This window comes from Helicoverpa zea, chromosome 2, assembly GCF_022581195.2.
Source record: "Helicoverpa zea isolate HzStark_Cry1AcR chromosome 2, ilHelZeax1.1, whole genome shotgun sequence".
Classification (NCBI taxonomy): Eukaryota; Metazoa; Arthropoda; class Insecta; order Lepidoptera; family Noctuidae; genus Helicoverpa; species Helicoverpa zea.
The window spans coordinates 11,715,259-11,739,808 of NC_061453.1; the positions used below are offsets into that span (position 1 = coordinate 11,715,259).

Genomic DNA, 24,550 nt, shown 5'->3' on the forward strand with positions numbered 1-24,550 from the left:
AGAATTTAATACTTTTTAATCAGAGAAAAAATAGAATATAACAGAATATCCTTTCTTTTAATAAATGATAGATATAAAGTTTCAACATTGTGCCAAATCTTACCGCGCTCTTCAAAATATGACTTTTTATTATACCCCTTTTTATGCGTTCAAGGCTTCGAACACCACTTTTGTAATATCCGAACCGGATTTATATTAAAAAGTAGGTAAATTATAAACTTCATAAATTGCGTCGTTCTTTTAAACTTGAATTTGTAAACAACAAACAAAAAACATCAAAACGGGACTAATTTATCTTTTATAATCAATGCAATGGCGTAAGGGCAAGACAAACAAACTTCTATTTCATATAAATAGCTGCCAAATGCATTTTATTTACATTATTGCATTTCTGCAAATTAATTAAGTGACAAGTCCCAATAAATTAGCAAAAAATAGTTTGTAAAAAAATTATTAAACAAAGAGATATAATATTAGAAATATTTAAATAATAAAATTAAAATTACTCAAAATGAATACTTTAATATTTTTCGGTTTTCTTGTAGCCGACGTTAGTGCTCTCTTGATTCCTGAAAACATCGTAAACACAAGTAAGTCCAAAAATAAGTCCTAAAATTAACCTATAATTATTTTGTAACTAGCTGTTGCCCGCAACTTCGTCTGCGTGGGCAATATAGAATCGTCAAAATACTACTTATCCCGTAGGTGCATTCTTTCACGTGACAGTATAATTAGGATTAGCACTTAGCAGTCGCATAGATTCATTGATCAAGGTTGTGTTGTGGATGTGATCATTTATCTAAACAAAAGAAGTAAAGTTTGTGACGTTGTTCAGCCAATTTGGAAAATGATTACGTATGGTGCGTAAGTAATTTTCACAGGAAACAACTATAATCTATGTCTACATGCTTTGAGTCTGACAAAGCTGTCATTTGTACATTTTCTGCAGCTGCTGCGACTAATCAGAAGCCAGAAAGTCTGTCAGTCTTACCATAATATGGATATCGTCTTGTGTAGTTAACTGGATTGTAGATAGGTAGTCGCTCCAAGCAAAATATTGGTACTCAAACAGATTCGGTGACTGGAAGCCAACACCAACATAGTTGGGGAATAGCTGGATGGATGATAAAATGAGTCATCATCATCAGCAGGCGCATAGGGTAGGATAGTTTCACTTACTCATGGTAAGGCTGACCCCACATTAGGCGTGCGCGATCCTCGGGCGTGTGAGTAGCGCGGGCGTCGCGAGCGCGCTGCGTGAACGTCGCGTTTTGCTGCCCTGCGGCATGTGTGAAGAGTGCAAGCGACGCGCTCGCGGCGAGCACGCTGCGCTCGAGTTGCGTTCTTACCCCTTCGCCTGCTATCCCCGCCGCCCGCTAAACGCCTTAGCATTTAAACGTCAAGGAGAGCGGCGCGTGTGCGCCGCGAGCGCGCTGCAAATGCCGCAGGGCAGCAAAACGCGACGCTCACGCAACGCGCTCGCGACGCACGCGCGGCGCCCGCGCTACTCACACGCCCGAGGATCGCGCACGCCTAATGTGGGGGAGGCCTAAGCCGGGACTCCACCGAAATGTTTGCATTAGTTCACTAATAGGCAAAATGTACGTATCTGTGAGAGTCCACTTCATGTGTTCGTACTTGAAACCTGTAGTTTTGTCAAGATTTTCAGAATGTACGCTCGCAATTTGTCATTTCTTGGTGGAGCCAGCAAATCAAAAGAAACATAAGTGTTGTATACTGTGCGTCACTATCGCACACCGGGAAAATTTCGCTCTTGCGGAGTACGTTTATATACCATATTTTGTGTCACACGTAAACAGGACGACAGTAAGTATCCATCGAAACACTTTCAAAGATCTGATGAACGAACAAATCAGACCTGACTTGGTCACCTGGGGCCAATCAGAGCTCTATGAAGCGATAATACGCTTTGGCTCCTACTGTTATTGTGATTTCTGAAAATTTATTCACCTCATTCAACGTTGTTATTCTGATGGTACTATTAAGAACACTTGCTTAGCGCAGAAGCTGACGTTGGCAGGTCAACTCTTTTGACTTCTCGAATAGGATACCATTGGTTTTTGTGCAATGCACACCTGCAATGCATTCTGGATTAGGATAGGATATAGGTGGATAGGATTTGCAACAGAGAACAATTCTGTCTTTGTGATTAAATGACATCAAACGTAGTTTTATATAAAAGGTGTTTTTTAGGGTTTTTAGACTTGGCTCGGGTCTTACTGAGACTGTTCGTAATCGTGAACAGTGTATTTGCGATCAGAAGTTGAAAGTAAGCATGTCTCTGGTATGCGGCACGTAATTTGTACGTTTTCAGACGCATAAAGCATTTTACGTGTGTATGGTATTAAGAGGACGAATTGGAATTTTTGGCGCCAAGGATTTCAATTTTTCTCAGTAAATACAAAAGGGATCAAAATACAACTTGGTTACCTGAAAGTTCATGATATAAACCTTATTTTGTTAGACGTAGAAACATGATTAGGCAACTTTTATAACAGAGAAAAATATATCAAACATACCTCTTTTTAAAAAGAGATTCACATATTATGGGCATACGGGACCGATTTAAGCCTCTTAACTTTTTTCGTAGTTGAGTATGTACATACTCTTTAAAATTGTAGAAGGATTTTTTATCAAATTATCATTTCTAAATAATAAAATTACAAAACCATTTTGTCGCTTACGACTTTTAGTTATAAGCTAGAGCGCGTATTGTTATCCTCGCCCCGCTCAGACGCTCCGACCCCTTTTGGCGCCTTAGATGCGCGTGCCGGTTATGGAATTATTGTTGACCAATTCCTCGCCTTAAATAGAGAGAGCTCCCATTTCTTATCTGCACTTTGTATCTGGGCTTGTTTTTAAAGCTACAAAATCCTACATTACCTTCCTCACGCTTAGCAGCGCTTGCGAGAGATAGATCCTCATTTCTTCTAGGATTAAGTTTACATATTTTGCATCAGAAAAAATAATTAAGGTCTACTTAATACTACTCACTCAAAGTAATTTGTTTTAAGGCCACCACATTAGTGGAAGATAAGCTAAACTATTTTTATGAAAAAATCCTGATATGAACTCCATCTGTAACTTTAAATGATAATTAATTGTTCCACTAAAGTCATCATTTTTGACATAATGTTCAAAAAATAATTTAGATGGCACCGTTTTAAATTTTGCTGAGAACTATTAATTTTCTTTTCATCAAGGTAATAATTATAGTTGGATTTTGATGTGGCACGGCAAACTGACAAACACTATTGAAATGTCTATCGAATAATTACACTAAGTGTTAAAATATGGTGAATTACGGAAAATACACAACTCCATCTGTTGAAATAATAATCCTCTATAAAGAATGTATGGTAATATTGTCATTCCACCTCGCTCCTTTGACAAATTGATGATGTATTTTATTTACCTCAGATGGAGGTACTTTAACCTTGGCTAAACAAAATTTTCATATTTTTTTTTCTTCCGAAGTTACTTATAAAGGTGTGATTTTTTGTGTAAAGATTAATAATAGGCCGATCAACTAATATAAGTACAATATTCAAATGTACAGTTTTGACAAATAGATTGCGTGTCGTAATATTATACATCTTGAATTCACAAAATTAATCATATCTTTTGATAGAGTGAATCGATTTCGATGAAACAAAAACTAAGTAATACCCCAAGTTACGTAGAATTTTTGTATATAAGCATTGTCGGCATTTAATTCGTAGATTTTACGTGAATCCCGAACAAACAAACAGATAAACAGACAAACAGACAAACAGACAAACAGACAAAAATGACAAAAATGATGGAAATGGGTTCTGTTAGTTATCCTTTAAAATGCTGGCTATTTTTTTTGTCAATTTCTTCAATGTACAAAAATTACTTTTCTACAGATTTATTATATGTATAGATAGATTTTTCTTTTGATCCAATTTTTCACATTTATTTCTTTTGTCTTTATGTTTTGCAGTCGACACAACTGACGAGCGATCTCTCAGCAATTCTCTTGAGCAAGCGATTGAAGAAGTTAGCTTGGCAATCAGGGATGCTGGACTTGATCCATTCTATATCGACGAGAGACGAGTCTCTACGGCGTTGCCTGTTCCAGTGTAAGTTTATTTGCGTCTGATTTCTTTCCAGTCGGTTTTGATAGCCATTAAAAAAATAATCCTTTGACACTAGCGGATTTTCTTCTTGTTTTCTTTACTCAACTACTTGCTTCGTACGCCGGAACTTTCCGAATCCGAGTTTTGTGCTGAAAATCTGCTAGTGTGAATTAGGTACTGTAACATATTCTGAGTAGTCGGAAAAGTCTATGTGCAGTACATTTTATATCTGCCCTATATATGGGTCCGAGTTGCCTGAAATAAAAGAATAAATAAGGAATTATTACTTGCCAAAAAGCTGTACTGAACCACCTCTATTAATGCTATATTATTCCGAGCTTTTAACAAACATTTTTTTACTAGAATCTTCAACGGCGAAGCGTTCGTACAAGAAGTATTAATCACCGGCCTCAGTGACATCGTGGTGCACAAGATAAGCTTCAGCCTCCTCACCTCTCGGCTCTACTTTGATATTGAAGTACCTTACGTTGTCGCCTCTGTTGGTAAGAACTGCTTAGCACTTTACTTCTGCTACTTGAAAAATGAAACATACGTACTCTTCGGCTTTATCATATAACAGCCAATGTCTTCATCAAAAGTAAAAACCAAAGTAATGTCATAAAGTTAAAGTAACGGTCAAATTCGTTTTATCTATTAGTTTTGCTGTCACTCTAGCCTTGAAAAACTAATTTGACCGTTACTTTTACTCTATGACATTACTTTGGCTTTTACTTTTGATGAAGAAACTGACTGTTAGTATACATTCTGTAAATTCTCTATTAAGACAGGGAAACATTAACCGTATTATTTCAGGTGCCGCATCGATTGAAACCACTGTATTTGGAACAACACTAGACGTCAAAGCTTCGGGAAAGTAAGGAATCTTATCAATCGTAACTTTATGATCTTTACTAGTAACAAATACAAAACAAAATAAATCTTTATTGACTAAATTGATTCACAACATACATAATTGCCAAAGTTTAGAATAGCTACTGATAATATTTTTTTATGTCGCACCTACCTATATATTTCTATCCAAAGCTACTGAACCGATTTAAATGAACTTTGGTACGCAGATGGGTTTAAAGTTGTATTAAAAACAAAGGCTACATTTAATTCGGGTCCAGGAATTATTTCCCCAGTGTCGCGGAGCCATAGATAACATTTATAACATAAATATTTTTAAAAAAAATAACTTTAATTTATTTCTCTATATTATTTCTCCAGGGTTCAGATAAAAAATGTCCGCATCGCAGGACAAGTCCGATTTAACATCGGTATTTTCTCAGGAATAACTGTTCGCCGAGTGAGAGTTAAATTCAGTTTAGGCGGCATTCACGTAAGTTAAACTCCTTCTTCTTAAAAATTATATAATAACGTATTTCCTTAAGATTAAGATTTTGTAGACCGATAGTTTAATCGGATTCATAAATCAGTTTGAAGATGATAGCAATGTGGAAATTACAACGATCAGGTGTCCGGCTGGTATCAAACCAACTAAGTCGGATTAAATTCACGAAATCTTATTTAAAAGATTCTTAGTTTTTCGAAGTTTATCTTTGAAATAAACTTTTAATCAATCATTGGGCAACTAAATGTATATCTGCCGACAGTTAAGTTTGCATTATGCGAAGACTCATATACTTGTATTTTTACTATTAATTGATATTGCCCCTGTCTACGTATCATAAAACTAATATCGAATTCTAATGTCTTTTATATATTCTCTTGCAGTCAAACGTGAAGTTAGTCGTTCAAGGCAAAAATTACTCTTGCAAAGTGAACAGATATATAGAATCAACGATACCAAACACCATCAAAGCTTTTAACGTAAGTTATAACTTAGAATTATAGTTTAAAAATCTTACTCCCCCTTCTTCCCCTTCTCACCCTTCTCGTAGAACGATTTTCTATTACGTACCTACATGTTATTTATACACATAACATCTATTTAACTGGCAAGAGCTTTTCACACTAGCGTATTTCCCGCTCTGTTGTACCTCGCGGATACACCCGTTTCATAACAAACAATTGAAAACTGATACAAGCGCCACCTGAAACTGCTCGACTGGTTTTTTAGTCGCGAGGCGTTAGTGTGAAAGCGCTGTTAAAGTATACCAATAATATGTATACAAGAAGATAGTTTTCTGAATTTCTCACTTTAAAATTGTTTATTCTGTTTCAGGCTGAATTTAAAATTGTTTATTCTGTTTCAGGCTGAAATTAACGAACTTCTGGAGATCATTCTGATGGATATCTTAACAGAACATCTGGCTAGACTGTGATATCTTCTTAGATATATATATTATGCTATCTATACTAAATTATTAACAAAATATTGTAGATAAATAGATTAATACTAGGTATGTTTAACGCAAGTGTATGAAATATTGTAGATAAATAGATTAATACTAGGTATGTTTAACGCAAGTGTATGAAATATTGTTCCATAATTATATTTGATTGTTTTTAATTACCTGCATTCTTCTTTTATCTGTCCTAATGTAATATTTATATTTGTTTCGTTTATTTCAACGCGCTAATCTCAGGAAGTAGTGGACCGATTAGAAAAACAAATTTAAATCTTAATGACAATTTAAAAACTTTTATAGTTGTATCCTTTAATAACCAATCGAAGTAATTTCTCAAAGTATTGGAACAGAGGAGAAATAAAAACGAAACTTTATATACAAGCATTTATTTTTATAATGAAACACAAACTTTGCAAACATTCAATTATGCAATCATAGCACTAATATTATTTAACTTACTGGAATCGCTATTAGAATCGAAAAAAGATAAATTTTGAATGTAAAATAATAGTACAGAAATATCTCGTAGGCCTTATAGTCGTACCTTCGGTTTTAGGCCATTCTTAATACATTGATTTATATTTTATTTTACATTTACATAACATTATAGCCAAGCGAAGTATCGGTGTTGGGAGCAACGGAATTTTTACGATTATTTTTTTGAATTTTACAAAACACAAGCTAAAGATAAAAAGTAAGCTTACTTAACTTAAGGATAAGATTGTTTTAATTTTTGAAGAAACATAATAATTTGTAATAAAAAAATAGACACACAAATAAGTTTAAAAAAAGTTTTTTTTTTTGTTAAAGTTTGCATGTATTTTGTAAAATTCACTCCACACATTTAGGATAATCTAAGCTCAGTAAGAGGATTGGAATATTAAAAATTTTATAGTTAAAAATAATTTGCGTTAAATATTTTATTGTCATAGCAATATTGTGTAGTGTTTCAAAAGTATTGCGGTATTTTGAGGTTGTATTTTGAATAAGTATATTTTTTTCTCAACATTCGCAATAGTTACCTACCATATTCGTAATATCATATTTGCACGGCGTGACAGAGACTTGAAACACGATCATTAAGTTATTCTCAAAATAAAACCTCAAAATAACCCTTGCCAATTTGAAAAGCATTTATTTTGAACAAATCATGTTATTTTATAATTTATCTTTCTTTTCGAATATTTGAAAATACATTTCTTATGAAGCACATTTAAAATATCTGTGTCGCGAAATTCAATTCTATATACCCTTTTCAGATTCCTCATTCTCATTTGGCACTACGCGTCTGTCTGAACAAGAAATATAAAAACAAATATACAGTGCATTGAGAAATAACGCGAACTACAACTACCAGTATCACCTATGTATCAATATATATAAAAGTGAATAAGAGGCACTCTATAGGTTTATATACGCAGATCTAAAATAAGCGTAATCAGTGAAACATCGAACGTGGAACTAGAACATGAATTGTTACTATACATTAACTAACGTAGCGAATAAAGACACCTTCCATCCAAGTACGATCACGTAGCCTATATGTAAATAATACAACAGAAGCTCAAAATACTACGTAAAAATTACATTTAGCTTCTATATCTCATAGGTATCGTCCTTCACAACAGGTTAATATTTTTTCGATAAATACGATATAGGCACCCGTCTGACCTGCCCTTTAAAAAAGTACTAAGGGCGTCACGAGTCCCTACATAATACTAACATTCATTTATTTACATCAATGAAGTATTCGATTGTCTAGTCGGCTGTCGCGAGAAAACTTACAGTATTTTACTAGTAATATTTTATCTTAAATCTCGAATTGTAAAGATTCACCTATCGTCCACCAATATTTGAAAGCTGAACCGCTGGCACTACGTTCTCTAAACTAGATGTATCGACCCTAAACGTAATATACTAAGTTTTGTATTCTCTAATACATTCAGTATACTACTTTCTGTACATCTTCCTTTCCTTTGGATGTCGTCTCATGGCTGATACTGTGGCTTCCATTACTTTAGTATATTGTAACATTACTATGAATTTTAGTCTTATTCAATTTTGTATCTATAGTTTCTTTGCGTTTGTATTCATAAATATCATGATTGTTTTCTTGTTTATATAATTTTACTGAATTTGACGATCCACTATATTCCCACCGACTGATTACATCGAACCATAATAACACGCACAACTTTCTAATATTGGTCCGCTACAGAGTTGTGAAATGATCTAGCTTATATTAAACTTACTATCTAAGGCTATAATGAACTTAAATTTTTCTATGCCTTGCGTGATATGTATTGCGTTAGAGGCGATTTAAAGCTAACATTTTTAATCATTTTTGTCATATCTACGCCTTCTTAGAACTCTGAAACACCCCGCACTCAAATAACTTGCCTCTTAGCGTTACAAGACAAAGTTGACACTCACGTTGACGTCTCACCACATGGCAGAAGTTCTTTAACCTACAGAAGATATGTAGATAGGTACTTATACTATGACGAAATTACGACTACCAGTAATCTATAATTTGTTATTAACAAGTGATATGTAGTTGGAGAAATCACTCCCTTTAAAATATAACATTAAAATTTAAACAATACGTTACATCGCTTACGTTTAACTATTGAACTTAACAGATATCTAGACGAATATTAATGGACTCAGCAATTCAACACTCGAGGTGGCTTACAACTAAAATATTCTACATTATAAAAATAACTTGATAAGAAAATATTCCAGAGATTCTTTGGCGGCAACATATAACATTATACACGAATTAATTGCTTCTTTGTTATATAACAAGATTTTGATGAATAATCCAAACTATTTGTATTGTCATGTTATTTAAATTTTTCATTATTTCACAACTTCGATATCGCATCAATCAATAGTCTCATTATTAGAAATTTGAGCCAACTATCTTTATTTTCAATCTTAAATTGTATCATTGATAAAGTCGGGCAAACAGATATTTAATCTTTAAATAAAACAAAGCCAATAAACAATGCGAAATTAATCACAATTATATTAATCAAATCAAGTTGCATTGATGCATGAATCGATTACTTTTAGCCTTAGAAGAAGAAGGATTGCCTTGAAGTGCCATTACTCGGCAAAAACATACTCTTGCATCAGCTTTATACATTAGATCCGGTCATAACCAAATATCACCCATCAAATGATTTGAAACTAAAGCTAAAACTAAATGCAAAATTAATTTTCAACAATATTTGAGCAGCGTGAAATCTAGCCAATCCCGTATCAAATCAAAATCTTGTTATAGTAAGTTCAACTCAGTCTTGCGCGCGGCCTTATGTGTGGGTAACCCTTGTACATACACAGTGACTTTGTGTGCGTGACAAGAGGTACAGTCGGGTACAAATACAGTTATTTAGGGGTTACGGCTGTTTAAAGAAAAACAGTTATTACGTAATTTAATGTTTATTTATTTATAATGATTCTGAATCGCTACTTGAAAAATCAAATGATGAATTTTCGGATTCGCTACTCTCACCGAGGTAAATTATAAATTTTGACTCCATGTCAAAATGTCTATAGTATTTTTCTTTTTTAGGGTTCCGTACCTCGAAAGGAAAAAACGGAACCCTTATAGGATCACTTTGTTGTCCGTCTGTCTGTCTGTCTGTCTGTCTGTCTGTCTGTCTGTCTGTCTGTCTGTCAAGACCCTTTATCTTAAGAACGCGTGGACGTATCAAGCTGAAATTCACATGAAATACTCGGGTCTATTGTCCCTTTAGGCTGTGAAAATATCAAGCTTCTAAGCCAAGCCAATCAAAAGATACAACCGATTATGTCGATATTTTCAACAAATTCTCGACACTCGCAAAGGAATCAAAACCTACAGGGTACTTCCCGTAAACTCAGAATCTTGAAATTTGGCATGAAGCATTGTTATATAATGCAAATATAGGAAAAATTGCGAAAATCTCATTTTTTTTGTTATATAATATAAAAAAAAAATATTTTAATAAAATGAAACTTACTACCTTATTTCTCACGAACGAATAAAGGTACCAAATTGAAATTTATACCAAATACCTAGGTCTATTGTCCCTTTAAGCAATGAAAAAATCAAACTTCTAAGTTAACGCGATCAAAAGATACAGCAGTTTTACCGACACCTTAGACGAATTTCCGTCACACGCTAGGGAATCAAAACCTACAAGGTACTTCCCGTGAACTCAGAATCTTAAAATTCGGCATGAAGCAACGTTATATAGTACAGATAAAGGAAAAATTGCGAAAATGATAAATTTGAAGTTACATAAAATATTAAAATATTATTTTTGCTTACATGACATAAAATATTTTTTTAATAATTATAAACTTACTACCTACCCTTTTTCACATGAACGCGTAGAGATATTAACGTTTTGAATAAAAAGTGAAATTCATATCAAACACTTCTTAAATATAATGGCCTCTAAACTGTGAAAAATTTTAAATCATTCAATGGTCATTGGGCACCTTAGTATGAAAACCATACCCACGGCGGATACGAACGAAATATAGCACAGTATAATGATAAAGGCTCTGATTTACTATGGCATTAGTCGCATCAATGTGAACCATGGGAATCTAGAGAAAATCAGGTGTAAACATTAAATATTTTCCTCATTTCAATGGGGAATTTAAACGACCAAGTTTGACGGAATTGAGAAATCATTTCTTTGTAGTGAAAGAGTATACTCGCCGTTTATTTCCATTGTCATCAGGTCAGGGTCTGATGATGGAAATCCCGAGAAATCGAGGGCAACTATCAGAAATTGTAGGCATGCATAGGATTAAAACTTGATTCTCAGATGTATGTCTGGTGATACTGTCAAACAGTGAAGGTTTAGAGCTTACCTGATGATGGAGACGTGAGAAAGTCGAGAGAACTCCTCAACAGTTTGTTTTAGTTACGTCGTGTTTGGGCTTATATTATTCGTATTGACGAGAACTTTTCACAAAAGTTATAAAAATAAAAACTTTTTACAAAAAAAAAACAACTTCTAAAACAACAAGAAAACTGTTTATATGCATCGGTCTAGATCTCGGTGGTTAAATAAATATAGATGCATCCTCTAGACACCGACTTCTAGACCGATGCACCTAACATCTTTTTAATTTCTTCCTTGCTTTTGTTTTCTTGTTGCTTTTTTATATGTTTGAAGTTGGATTTGTTTGTCAAATGCTACAAAATAAAATAATGCCGACTTTATAAAACAAAGAAAGGGACAGAATTACACTTTTGTCAAGGCTCTAGAAACGTAAAGCCAGCAGCCCCGAATCCTACTCTCTAGAAGTCGTTGTTACAATTCGACAGCTACAAGTCGTCAGGCGGTTTCGAAAAAAACCTGAAACTGGGGCTCTTTAGGTGATTAATCCCTCAAAAATAAAAGATCCCATTCCTGCAATGGCTGCTTTAACCCAAGTTAGTAGTGAATTCTCATCACCTAAAATAAAATAAGCTCCAACACAAGGTTACGTTATAAATTGTAAAGGAGTTCCCATAACTATATCTGATCTTAGCTGTCGATCCCACAATGGCAGTCAAACCTATCTTTGTGGAAAGTCTTCGCCAATACGAATAAAATAAGCCCAAACACGTGGTAGTTGCAACATACCGTTCGGGAGTTCCCTTGACTCTCTGTAGTCTCCATAATCAAATCAGCTCCAAACCTTCAGTTTACCAGTACCCTCAAAAATACACTCACATGTCTGGTTATGACTCGATGCGTGCCTACAATATTCAAGAGTTTTCTCTGGGTTTCCAGATCCTCATCAGATCCTGGTCATCCGGATTGGCACCTTCCTTCTTTATGAAATGTCTTTAACAATAAAAACTAGCATTGCAACCTGTACAATCCTCTGAAACTGCTTGTCTTTTATATTTTTCAAACGATCCTGGACATTCGTCTCCATGGAATTTTAATAAAATATTTATATTCAAAGAAACGTCATACCATTCTCCACGATTTAAAACGACTTTGATTCATGTCCGCCACTTTTTACAAAGCGGGTCAGATATGCCCCATGACCTTTAAGACATAATTAGTTATTTTCAATCAGATTTCTGAATGATGACTATAAAATGTTGTATATAAATAACTTCAATAAAATAACTTTTACAAGGTACTGGCCTACTATTTTAGTTATATTATAAAATAAAAAATATTAACTATTTTGACTCTCACGAAATTACCATAACTATGATTGTTCTAAATTGAACGGTTGGCGCGAAACTCACTTTTTATCTATACAGCATTTGTACGGAACCCTCGGTGCGCGAGTCCGACTCGCACTTGGCCGGTTTATTCTTTTGTACATGTCGACAAGTATTACCCAACATCCCTTCATCAATGTGACTTAAACGTTCATTTATGAGTTTCATTATTTCCGTCTTATTTTGGTCGACATTATGCGAAGCAATATTATTTTTTAAAATTCCTCACACATTTTGTTTACATTATTATACTAGATTATACGTCTTTTTACATTCTTAGTCCACACTTTTATTTATTGTCCGCGTACCCCGAGATCTAGAAAATATGTAAGGAGTATTTAATTCATCTTAGATATTTCACCTCATTTATTTCTTAGATACTGTCAACGTCAATTTGAAAAAACTTATGAGAAAATAATGAAAAACTGTAAAATGTAATAATAAAAAGCTTTGAATGTTGTTTCATTTTTTGAAACGCTACCTGACTCCTTAAACATTTTCTCCGTGAAGAACTAGACATTTTCGTAAACGACTGTACCCATAACAAAAAGCGATAAGAACACGTCATGCTCGGACTACGTCACTGTCACACGAATGAAAGTTGTATATTTACAAGCCGACGCACACATAGGGCCGCGCGCAAATCTGAGTTGAACTATCTATACCAAAGAAGATTTAGACGAAGCAAATAAATCGAAGAGGCTCTTAGACCACATAATGAACTCATATGATGTACTTGAACCACGTCGTCTTGGCTAAGCCCGTAGCTATCACGACGCCCACGCCGAAGATTTCGTATGGGACCTTAACGGGCGCTGCGCTGTTCGTGCAATTCTTTGGAGGTTCTGGCTTATCTGTAAAAAGAGAAGACCAATCGTTTAAAGCAGCGGTCGGCAACGCGCGGCCAGTGAACTTTTTGTTACTTTCTATACTGTTTATTTATACAGCCCTTGACCTTACTAAAAAATTCGCACCCGCTCGCGCTTAACTGCACTTTTTGGTCGCATGCTTATGTAGAAGATATCTACTCATACAAAAATTGTGAAATTGCTGAAAAAATTGAGCCTTTTCACAGTTTGGTCTGGTCTTTTCCTCACCAGAGCAATTCGGCCAAGTGGCTTGGGGCCTTTTGCTACAGGCACTGGGTTGTTACATCATCATTTCAGTCGATAGACGTACTAGAAATAGACCTACCCCAAAAACCAAACCCAAACCTCAAATCAGGTTGAATCTAAAATTCATATTACAAGTGCGGCCCGCCTTCAGTTTATTTTACCACCTTGTGGCCCTTGCCTGATAAAAGGTTGCCGTCTGCTAGTTTACAAAAATCTATAAGATCATCACAGCTAAAAAACGTTCACTGCCTGACAAAAGCCTTTTTCAGGCTAGTAGGGATTTACCCATCCTCACCACGATGGACACGCGTGTGCTGACAACAATCTTTTACAAGAGTATTAACAATTATTACGTTATCTTACACATACCGTACAGTTATTTGGTTATCATCTAATCCTAAGGATAGGCTTTAAAAATATGTCAATGTATCCACATACGAGAAGGTACTAGCAAAACTGATTGCCCAGTGTTACAATATTTAGATGTATATTGCAAAAAAAATGAAAATCGGCTGGCATGGTATGGGCATGTGATAAGGAGGATAGAGAGTCATGTTGCTAGTCCTTACTAGCAACATGACTTTTAACCCAAAAGATTTTTTGGGAATGAACGTGGACGGATATAGTAGAACAGAACGACAAAATAAAAGATGGATGGATTGTGTGAAAGTCGATATGGTAAGAATGTTACTCGTGAGATGATGGCAGATAGAAGAGTATGAAAGGAGAAAACATGCTACACCGACCTCAAATAAAATTGGGATAAAGCCAGAAGGATGATGATGATGAGTATGATGAGCAAAAATACAGGATTGAAGGAAGCAGACCTCCATTTACTCGTGTATTTTTTTTCGATGATATACACAATCATAGTTATTATGTTATGTAATAAATGATAATACTGAAACAAGTAACGGGAAAATTGAACCGATAGGTGCATGCGATAGGTACATGCGATGAGACGTTTTAATTACCTACATCCTGATCATCATCATTTTAATCACCTACTGATATGTCTTACTAATTCTAGATCGATTAGGAATCTTAATTTGTTTGCGTATAATAAATAAGGTATAATTGTTGTTATCGCGATTCCAAATCTTAAGCTGAAGATTTAGAGCTAAAGATGTTCCAAAACAACTACTACTTTACGCTGCTTTTCATCCTTAATTCCTGTCTACAGTCTTTACCCTATATTTCTGTGCATTGTGTTTATAGATTCTAGATAAAGAGTTCAAGTAAAATCTTACTGGTGGCAGCCATCAACTGTGGCAAGTACTTCTGCCAGAAGGCGCACTCCTTGACCCTCAGCCCGTGGCCTATGGAGCTGGAGTTGACCGCTAAGGACAGGTATTCACGACCGGAAGCCGTGTGCACCGGCCAATGGATCTTCGTTGAGTCTCCACTCGGGTTTATAGATGGGTTTCTGAAAATCAAGCACGTGCAGTCAAACATAATGTTATCAAATAATCTCCGGAAAAGATGAATTAAACAAAGATGCAATTTACTGATTAAAAACAAATCGAAGTGATTGATCAAATAAGACTAGATACTAAGGAGACAATAAGCCTAATCAATGATATTTAATTACATTAGATTAAATGACAATGATAAATAATACTTCTTACCCGCTTCTCGCGAAGTTCGCCCAATATCTCATTAGTCGCTTACTAAATTCCACTTCCTCGGGAGAATAATTCTTCCCTGGGTTCAAGGGTTCCCCAAATACGTAATTGATTTCGTCAGCGTGCATCACTCCTGTCCACGAGGGCCAGGGGTTGTTCTTGCTACGATGCTTGTAATAATATGTGAAAACATTGTTTCCAGTCTCTGCGTAACGATGCGCAAATTCGTTCACTCCACACGTAAAGTGGTAATCACCCACCATTTTATCCAGAGCATTTCGATTCTTTATAGGGTCTTCGGGATTCAACCAGTCAGTGTACTCGAAAACAATAGCTTGTCGTCCAGCGTCGTTCACATAGGGGTTTAACTCTCTGACTGCCTGCAAGTACTGCTCCCTGCTTATTCCAACATTCTCCTCTTTGGGAAACAGTTCAGTTAAGTAATAAAGTATAAAGTAATAACCCTCCTCTGTGTTTGATCCCATCAAAAGATTGGTCTTCTTAAAGTTCTGGTGAACTAAGGATCTAACTGGTAACTCGTCTAAGAATGAACCGTCTATTATCGGGACGAAAGGAAATTCACAAATGCCGAGAGTGCCCCACTCGTTGTTGACTAGTTCATCAGGACTCTTCTTCCTGAGACACTCGATCATCGGCCCCATGTCTGTTCTAGAATGCGGACAGTGAACAGCTTCGGCTAAACGAATTCCTCTCAAAATACTTTCCTCTCTTGATATTATAGCCCAAGGCGCGGTAGCAGCTCCTGATTGCATTATCGCTTGAGAAAACAAGTTCCTTGACAGAGGGGACAATAAATGTAAAGATACTGATACTGCCCCAGCCGACTCACCGAATAACGTTATGTTATGTGGATTTCCTCCGAAGTAAGCTATGTTATCTTTCACCCATTGCAATGCCATGAGCTGATCAAAAAGACCGGCATTGCCTGGAACGTCGGGAGTATCAAAGAATAGAAAACCAAGAGACGCTACTCTATATTGCATTGAAACGTATACAACTTTCTCTTCTGACACAAGAATTTTGGGATCGTAAACATCTAGAGTAGCCGTTCCTGAGTAAAATCCACCGCCGAAGACCCATAGCATAACAGCTGCATTTTTGGGTCGTGGTCTTGGCGTCACTATGTTAATAAAGAGACAGTCTTCCTGCATATCTGTGTTGGGATTCCACATCATCGCTCCAGGGAAATCACCGAACACAGTATCTATAATTTGGACGCATGAGTGTGGCAGTGTCGTAGTATTCAGTATTTCATCACCCCAACTTTCCGCTGGTCTGGGGTGTCTAAATCTCAAGTCACCTACAGGTTTTTGAGCGTAAGGTATGCCGAACCACGCGTCGACTTTCTTGCCGGTCGCGGCGGTCAGCGTAATGCCCCTGACTCTTCCCTTTCTAGTACGAACGACTAGTGGGTCCTCATCCTCCGGGCCCAGCTGGGGCTCGTCAGCCATCATAGGCTCCTCATCAGCTCGCTCATGGTTCGAGTAGAACCTCTCGTCATACTTGGCTCTTTTGGAAGATGTCTCCGCGTCTTCAAACTTGGCGCGTTTGGAGGAAGTCTCGTGATCTTCAAGTCGGGGTAGAATGGTGTCTAGTTCGGGGTTGTATCGGACGGCCTCGCCGTGTCCGCGGTAGGGCTGCGGCGGGGCCGGCGCGGGGAAGTGCGGCGGGTGCTCGGGCGCGTGGTGGCGCGCGCGGTGCTCGTGCGGCCCGGCCAGCGCGCGCGCCGCCAGCGCCGTCAGCGCTGCCAACACCACGCGCATACCGCCGCTCCTCCCGCTCACACTTACACCACCTGTAACCACAAGCACTACATGTTACTGAAAGTCAAAATAAAAACAAACACAAAAATCATCCTACCTATTTTTTAACCTATTTAATAATCAAATCACAAACCAATTCATTGTATTTACATCATTCAGTCACCAGCAAATACCTACATAAGATAACAACGTTATTGTAGAGAGCACCAAGGGACTTCGGGATCGACGACCTATGACAAATTAGTTGTCATACAACAAATTGTAAAGGGAGGCACTCGTACCTACCAATACAAAACAAACGCCTTTATTCGTAAAATGAATACAGATTGACAAGCATTGAATAATTGTTGATAAAATATATTGTAATGTAATTATTGTAAACGTATTGATGCTCATGATTTTCGATCTGTTTTCGGTAGTCTAAATCCTAAACTCGGTTAGCTTAGTTGAAGGAGTCGTCAAGATGTATCTACTGTAAATAGACCTAATGTGCAACCCACTGGTTGCTTTGAAAAATATATATTTGGCAAAGCACTGATCTACTTCCCGTTTTGTCAATATAATATTAAAATAGAAATATAGGGACAGAAATAGTAAGATCAATTTATGGAAGCCCTTATTTTAGATTGCGTCTGCACCAATATCGCGTGCTAGAAATACCTGAACTTCATGCAGTCCATTCATAGATCCGACATACTTTACTGAGATTGAGTTTTGAATAGATTTAAATAATTATATTTTAGAGCGGTTTTACACAAGCGGATTTGGTCACGTTTATACTCTCGGTTTTCGGAGTCATTGTCTTGGTACTTGAATGAAAACGTGTGAAACAGTATGTAATACTTCAGTTTACTTCGCAATAATTATGTGCTCCAAACCTTTTTCCGTCATAACTCAAAGGCAGGATATAATTACACATGTAGCGTAAGTGAAGGTGTTGTGTAATAATTATGAATTACACCTGCCCTTAAAACACCCATAAAGCTCGGTGGATAAAAACGATGAGTTAGCAAATGTCAAATTAATATGGCGTAGCTGGCCCATATACGGAGTACCGATGGTCAATGTGAGGTGGTGGTTTTGGTGAGGCCAAAAGGTTCTCAAGCGGAGACCACAGATTGGCAAACGCAGCATAAGATCAGCAATTGATACGTATCACTAAAGTCCAGACTATCTAACAAAGGTTGCGAAATAACCTTATTAGACTGGTATATGTTATGTGTTGGTATGTGTTGCTTCCTCAGATTTGGTGTGATGCGTTCCACATGTACTCAAGGGGGACCCACTAGGGATGGATCAGGTGCAAGACCAAAAGCTACACGTAATTATTTAAGAATCTAAGAACAACTGGCGAAACTACGCCATTAATTCTGATGCAACTGGCTAATTAGTTATCATATTTCACGGAACATTAACCGAATTGATTAACCGAAGTTCGAAGAAAATAAGCATTACGTCATTAGTAAAAAATCCTTTAGAATCAGTTGTTGACAGACAGTCATAACGTTTTAGATTAAATCACAAAGATTATCATAGACGGGAGCCTCATGAATAAACAAATTAATAAAAATAGATAAGTTTGATCACATGTTTATAATATCTAATATCTCACATAGCAATAGATTGAAAAACAAATCTGTTTATATCTTGATTAGGCGTATCTAAGAAATAGTTCTACTTCAAGCACCAAGATAAGAGTATCCTATATGACATTAGCTAGTTCAAGCAAAGAAACAAACTCTCAAGCTATGCAATCGAATGTACTAGTATGACAAGCAAACGAAATCGGAATATCAGAATCATTTTCAAAAGTTTTCATAAACGGAATTCCGTCAAAAACTTCGTATTGAAAGTGCTCCATGAAACTGGGTACGTCAAATATTTGTTTGTGGACTCTAGAGTAATAAACGGGGGAGTATTTGTGTTGGTCTGTCAATACAAACAATTGAACATCGACTGCCCGGGAAACTCGGAGAGTGGGAACTCATCGGATGAAGTGGATCATTGAAGAGGTAGTGTAAATATAAAGAGGTATCTATCTCAAGCTAGAAGATCTCAGTGACTAATTTGACTGATAGATTGATTGGCTGACTTACAGTTATAGACTGATCGATCGAAGGTGTTGAAACCGCTGGACTTAGAAGCATGTTAAGATTTTATAAATGCCTACCAAAGAACTCTAAGTATATAATCAAATAATTATCTGGTCACTTGGATATTATAGACCACTTATATGTCATGGCTCTAGAAAGTGGAGAATAAAAGTCTAAAAGAATAAGCCGGATGCTTTACATGTAGATAAGATTTTAAACCAATTTGTTCTTGATACTGTAGATCATATATTGCTGTATCTTCACAAATATTTACTAACATGTTATAAAGTCGAAGAATTCATACTTGAAAGAAAGCGAAGGGGAGGACCAGAAATTCTATAGAAGGGTTCTGAACAAATATGAAGATTTACAAGTGCGCACACAAACCCGTCTTGTCCAATACAAACAATTGAAAGTGTATTGTCCAGTTTCGAAAGTATGGGGATGCAGGGGACTTATATGATGTTAAGAACCACTGGATTGACATTGAGTATGGGAACATGTTTAAGGAGTCCAAAATCTATTGAAGGATTTCGTGTACCTTCAAAAATTTTGAAAGACACCTTAAGCACCACAATTTTATAAGTCCCCCAAAAAGTTTAGTAGGAGTAGATAATACTTATATAAGAACTTTTTATCAAATATTTGATACTTAAAATCTTTACATTAAGTCCTTCAAAATATCGTACACAATTTCTCAAATCAATCATCGCAATTTCCGCTGCGTTCTTTTGTTTAAAACAATAGACTCTCGCTCCCCTTTTCAGTGAAGACTTTCACACAGCGTAGTTGCAAAATATGGGCTCAAGTAATGTAGATTTTAACATTTGTCATATCTATGCTGTCTTGGTTATACTTTATCTTCAAATTGATTTTAAATAGCATTTTTTTGGTACTTAGACACGATAACGATTTACTATTGAATTTTATAATTATTTAGTGGGTTTCTTAGCACTTAAATGCATATTTTTTCAGACTTTATTCCTACAAAAATGAATTACATCCAGCAACCGTAATTAATTTGAGCTTTTAACATAACACACCCAATCTACTTCATTTTATTTGAATCGAGCTTCGCATACAATACATACCATATAAGAGTGCCATTCTCACAACTGCTATTCAATAATACGCGGCCGCATGACAAGTGCGGATGTCTTCTGTCGTTGTATGTCAACTGAAGCAAATTGTGCTTTTATTATAGCTTCCTTTTGCTTGCTACTTAGTGGAGACAGATCAACTTGAATTGTTACATACTTACACTATTATGCACCCATTATAACTTATACATGAAAATTAAAGGATTTTTTCCATAGAAAAGAATGAGAGCCTTGATATTTTTAAAGAATAGACCTATGTATTCTTCAGTGTTTTGTTCTGAAATTATGTCTAATCACAACCGATATATTCTATTAAAATCATGTCCATGGTACTAAAATAGGCATGTCTCCGCGTCAACACGGGCACGGGTTTCACAAATGGCCACAGAATTTATTATTTATGGCTCCTCGTAATATTAGACTAGGTACATACAATATTAGAACGAAAAATTCTCATCTTGGATGGACAGTCCTTTATTATTGTCTAGAATCAAAAACTTTTTTTACTTCAAAATATAACAGACTTCAATAATATTACTAGAACTTTCTCCTAAATCTGAATACACTATGCTGAAAGCACATCAAAATCGGTACAGCCAAACGTGAGATAATTGCGCACAAACATACATGCATACTGAGAACCTCTTTTTTTTAAGTCGGTTAAAATATCTAGACTCTCCTAAAGAATACCCTTAACGCGCAAACTTCAAACTTCATCTCCACAATATCGATAACACTTTGTGTACAAAGATATTGAATATTTCTCCGTTCTATAAAGAACCAACTTTTCGAACCCGACACTTTTGTTTTAAAAGTATCCGCTTACCAGTTAGCAGTTTCTTCGCACTGAGTAAAATGGCTGGCTTGCTTGAAGTCAGAGTAACTGGTCCCCTTTAAGCGTTGATTATTTTCAAAACTGTAGGTCTTCTCGAGATTGTATTGGTTTTTTTCATAAGGAATTGACGGCAATCGAATTCAATTTTGTTGGAAGTAATTTTATTAGCAATCGATTTTATTTTGGAGCCAAAATATTTCACCATTGGCAGCAACTAATGGCAACTGGTAGCAACTAGTAAACAGTCTCTATGTGTATTTCAAGGGACAATATGAGGAGTAATAGTTATTCTTCAGTAAAAAAACCTTAACAGAAGCTTTACAAGATTTAAAAAAGTGTTTAAACGAACCATAAACCGGTGTATCGCCCAAGAAGTGGCAAGGCGATACCCAATCACAATTACGGGACCAATTAAAGCTCTCCAAGGCCGTAGACGAAAGCGAGTGATAGTAATGGCTGTCGCATTGCCACCACTTGGCGTCTGCTTTTGAATTGCAAATCGTCAGTATCTGCACCGACGGCCTTCAGTCACGCGAACGAGCGATATCGCAGGTAGCGCTGTAATTTTGAAGAGCTTGGCCAGTTTTCTTTTTTTTTCGTTTCTACGTTGTTTTAAGACGTGGTGGTTGCTATACTTTGAATACTTAATTTTGAAGGAGAAGGTTCTAGGAAGAGATTGGATGATGACTGTGCTTTTACTCATATGATAAATTGGATAGTAACTCTGTATGGCTCTTCCGCTTTCAGGACAAAACCACTTAACCGATAAAAAGGAATTGGTGCACAGATTGTCTACAGCCTGGGAAAGGACATGGGCTTCTTTTTAGCCGGGTGCGGGTAGTAGTTCCCTCGGGACTCGGATGAAAAAGCTTCATATTAAAAAAAATATAGCAAAAACCACACAAAAAAAAATCATTCCCAAATTTTATGTACGCCAAGTAGGCCACGAGATACTTGGAAGCATCATCAATCACTATTCCGTACCCCCATTATTTATCACCTGTCAAATCAACTTACACTACACCCTTACAGTACATATTCAATTTGATTACGATACTCCTCTCATTTCGCCAGTTTATTGTAAGAATATAGAGGAATATTCGACACGTTATACCTCCGATCGTCGTCTACACTGCGGAGCTCAAAACGAAATTTATAGGCGATTTTATACCCCAAGGGAGCCTATTACGGACCGACCGACCAGAGTAACGTGAACTCTAGAAGTGGGTTCTCCATGAATATAGGTCAAACTGAGGATAAATTTAAATGTTGATTTTTGCATTTTAATATTTGAATATTGTTGGAATTGTAGATTTTGTGTGCGATCATGTTTCGGAAGTAAAATGTTTGTGTAGAAAATATTTTGTAGTTTATATACTAGCTTATATATCAACAACTTCATGAACCCGCATGAAAAATAGCTCCCTCAATAAATGGTATATATCAATTCAATATTATTTAATCCGACCACTATATATATTTTGAGAAAACAACCCTTGAGCTAAAAAATATTAGTTCAGATAAATTTGAGTTTCCAATAAAGTAATTACTTATAGATAGAGGGTTTTAAACTAGTGCTAGCACAGAACATTATTTTCTTTTAAATACCGGAGTAGGTCACCTCTAGCAGTAACCTTTTTTAGTAGCAGACCAAAGCGGCCTTCCGGAGCACTGAAACTACCACCATAACTTATATGGCTGATTTAAATATTCCTAGGCGGTTTCACTGCTGAACATAGTAAAACTGAATTTATTTTGCAGTTATATTTCGAATATATAGGTCAAATATTTAAACCTTGTTAAAAACTGGTATTCGCATTTAACAAGAATTAACATCTATTTATTGATTTTCAGTATTTTTCAAAACCATTTTTTATGATATCAAATTGTAAAATTGAACGGAAATATTTTAAAAAATAGTAAGTTTTTTTTTTATAAAAACAGAAAATATATCTAAATTTTATTACAAAAAGCGTTCACCAAATGTTGATCTTAAAACCATTGAAATACTTTCTGACCTTTTTATTCACATACTTATAAAAATGTCCTCAACATACGCTTAAAACATAGTCACCCTACAGTCCAAGGTATCTTCGTAGAGAATTTCCCAACCTAAGGCTGGGACCTGCGATATATTTTCCGAGGACAAAATTACAACCGGCTGATGAGAGGCAGTCGGTGGCTTCATAAATTTATAAAATGGCACCTTCACCGCGCCCGTGAATTGTGGCCGCGGAATATTTACTGCCGATTACATAGTTTAACGGCGGTTAACTCGAACTTTAAATCGGCCGTTAACATGGGGGAATTTGTGTTGCAAAAGTATGGTAATGTTTTACTTGTCCGTCATGTGTTGACGGGACTTTAAAGAAGTATTTGGGGTCTGTTCGAGATCCGACGTTGGGATATTTGGTTTCCAACAAACTCTTTAGTCATTATTCATTGCTAACGTGAACTATGATGTTGCCTATTCGATGAAGAAAATAACACATGCTGAATATTTCTTGTTCCGGGTTGGTTGGGTTTTCTACTCTTCAAAAAAAAAACCCCAATCAAATAATTTTGGCGATTAAAATATTACATCAGCTAATCACTTACAAAAAGACATAATAGCTTGTTTCAAAATACATAAGATAAGGTATTATTTACTCAAAACTGTGATTTATGAGTAATTTCTGGTATTATTCTCATCAATCATGATAAGTTGCATTACACAGGTGTATGATACCACTAACTTCATTACCTAACCTGAAAATTAATACAGCCCTGATTTCCTCAAAATAAATAAGTAGCGTTAATTTCGCGAGAAATAAAAGACATATAAATAGGTTTATGTCGCGCGGAATTACCGCAAAAATATCCCCTAACATTTTATGTCATGGATTTTCGCAAAGTACTGTTCTATTTAATTTATTTTGATCCAAGTTCTAAAGATATTTAAGTAAACCGTATCAACTATCATCCATATACATTGACAAGCTACCAAAATGTTGGCAGAGGCACGATCATATCAAGAAAATAGGTTAAACTCAGTTTAAAGTTCCAGTTAATGGCGCGCAGTGTAATCCGGCTCTAATAACCGTACTAATGAGTTTTCATTCTTTCCTCATTTCCGCGGTTGAGAGTATTTCCGAGTCCCCGACTATCTAGGATAAACTGTGGAAATTGCTCTTCGAGGAAAAGAGACAGAATTCATCTTAGAGCACCAACACGCTGAAGACTAAACAGTTGGCCGACAATTGACCATGTGTGACAGTTTTTAGGGTTCCGTACCTCGAAAGGAAAAAACGGAACCCTTATAGGATCACTTTGTTGTCCGTCTGT

General features: G+C 36.0%; 1 protein-coding gene across 1 annotated transcript in view; it reads right to left on the reverse strand.

Moving 5' to 3' along the window:
* Positions 1-13,220: 13,220 nt before the first annotated feature.
* Positions 13,221-24,550, reverse strand: part of LOC124642638 (acetylcholinesterase-like) — a 43,101-nt gene continuing 31,771 nt past the window's right edge. Inside the window, exons 3-5 of the mRNA XM_047181177.1 lie at positions 15,418-17,230; positions 15,040-15,215; positions 13,221-13,528 (exon numbers count right to left, since the gene is read on the reverse strand). Coding sequence (XP_047037133.1) covers positions 13,398-13,528; positions 15,040-15,215; positions 15,418-17,198 — 2,088 coding nt within the window. The 5' untranslated portion in view covers positions 17,199-17,230 and the 3' untranslated portion in view covers positions 13,221-13,397. The remainder of the gene's footprint in view (positions 13,529-15,039; positions 15,216-15,417; positions 17,231-24,550) is intronic.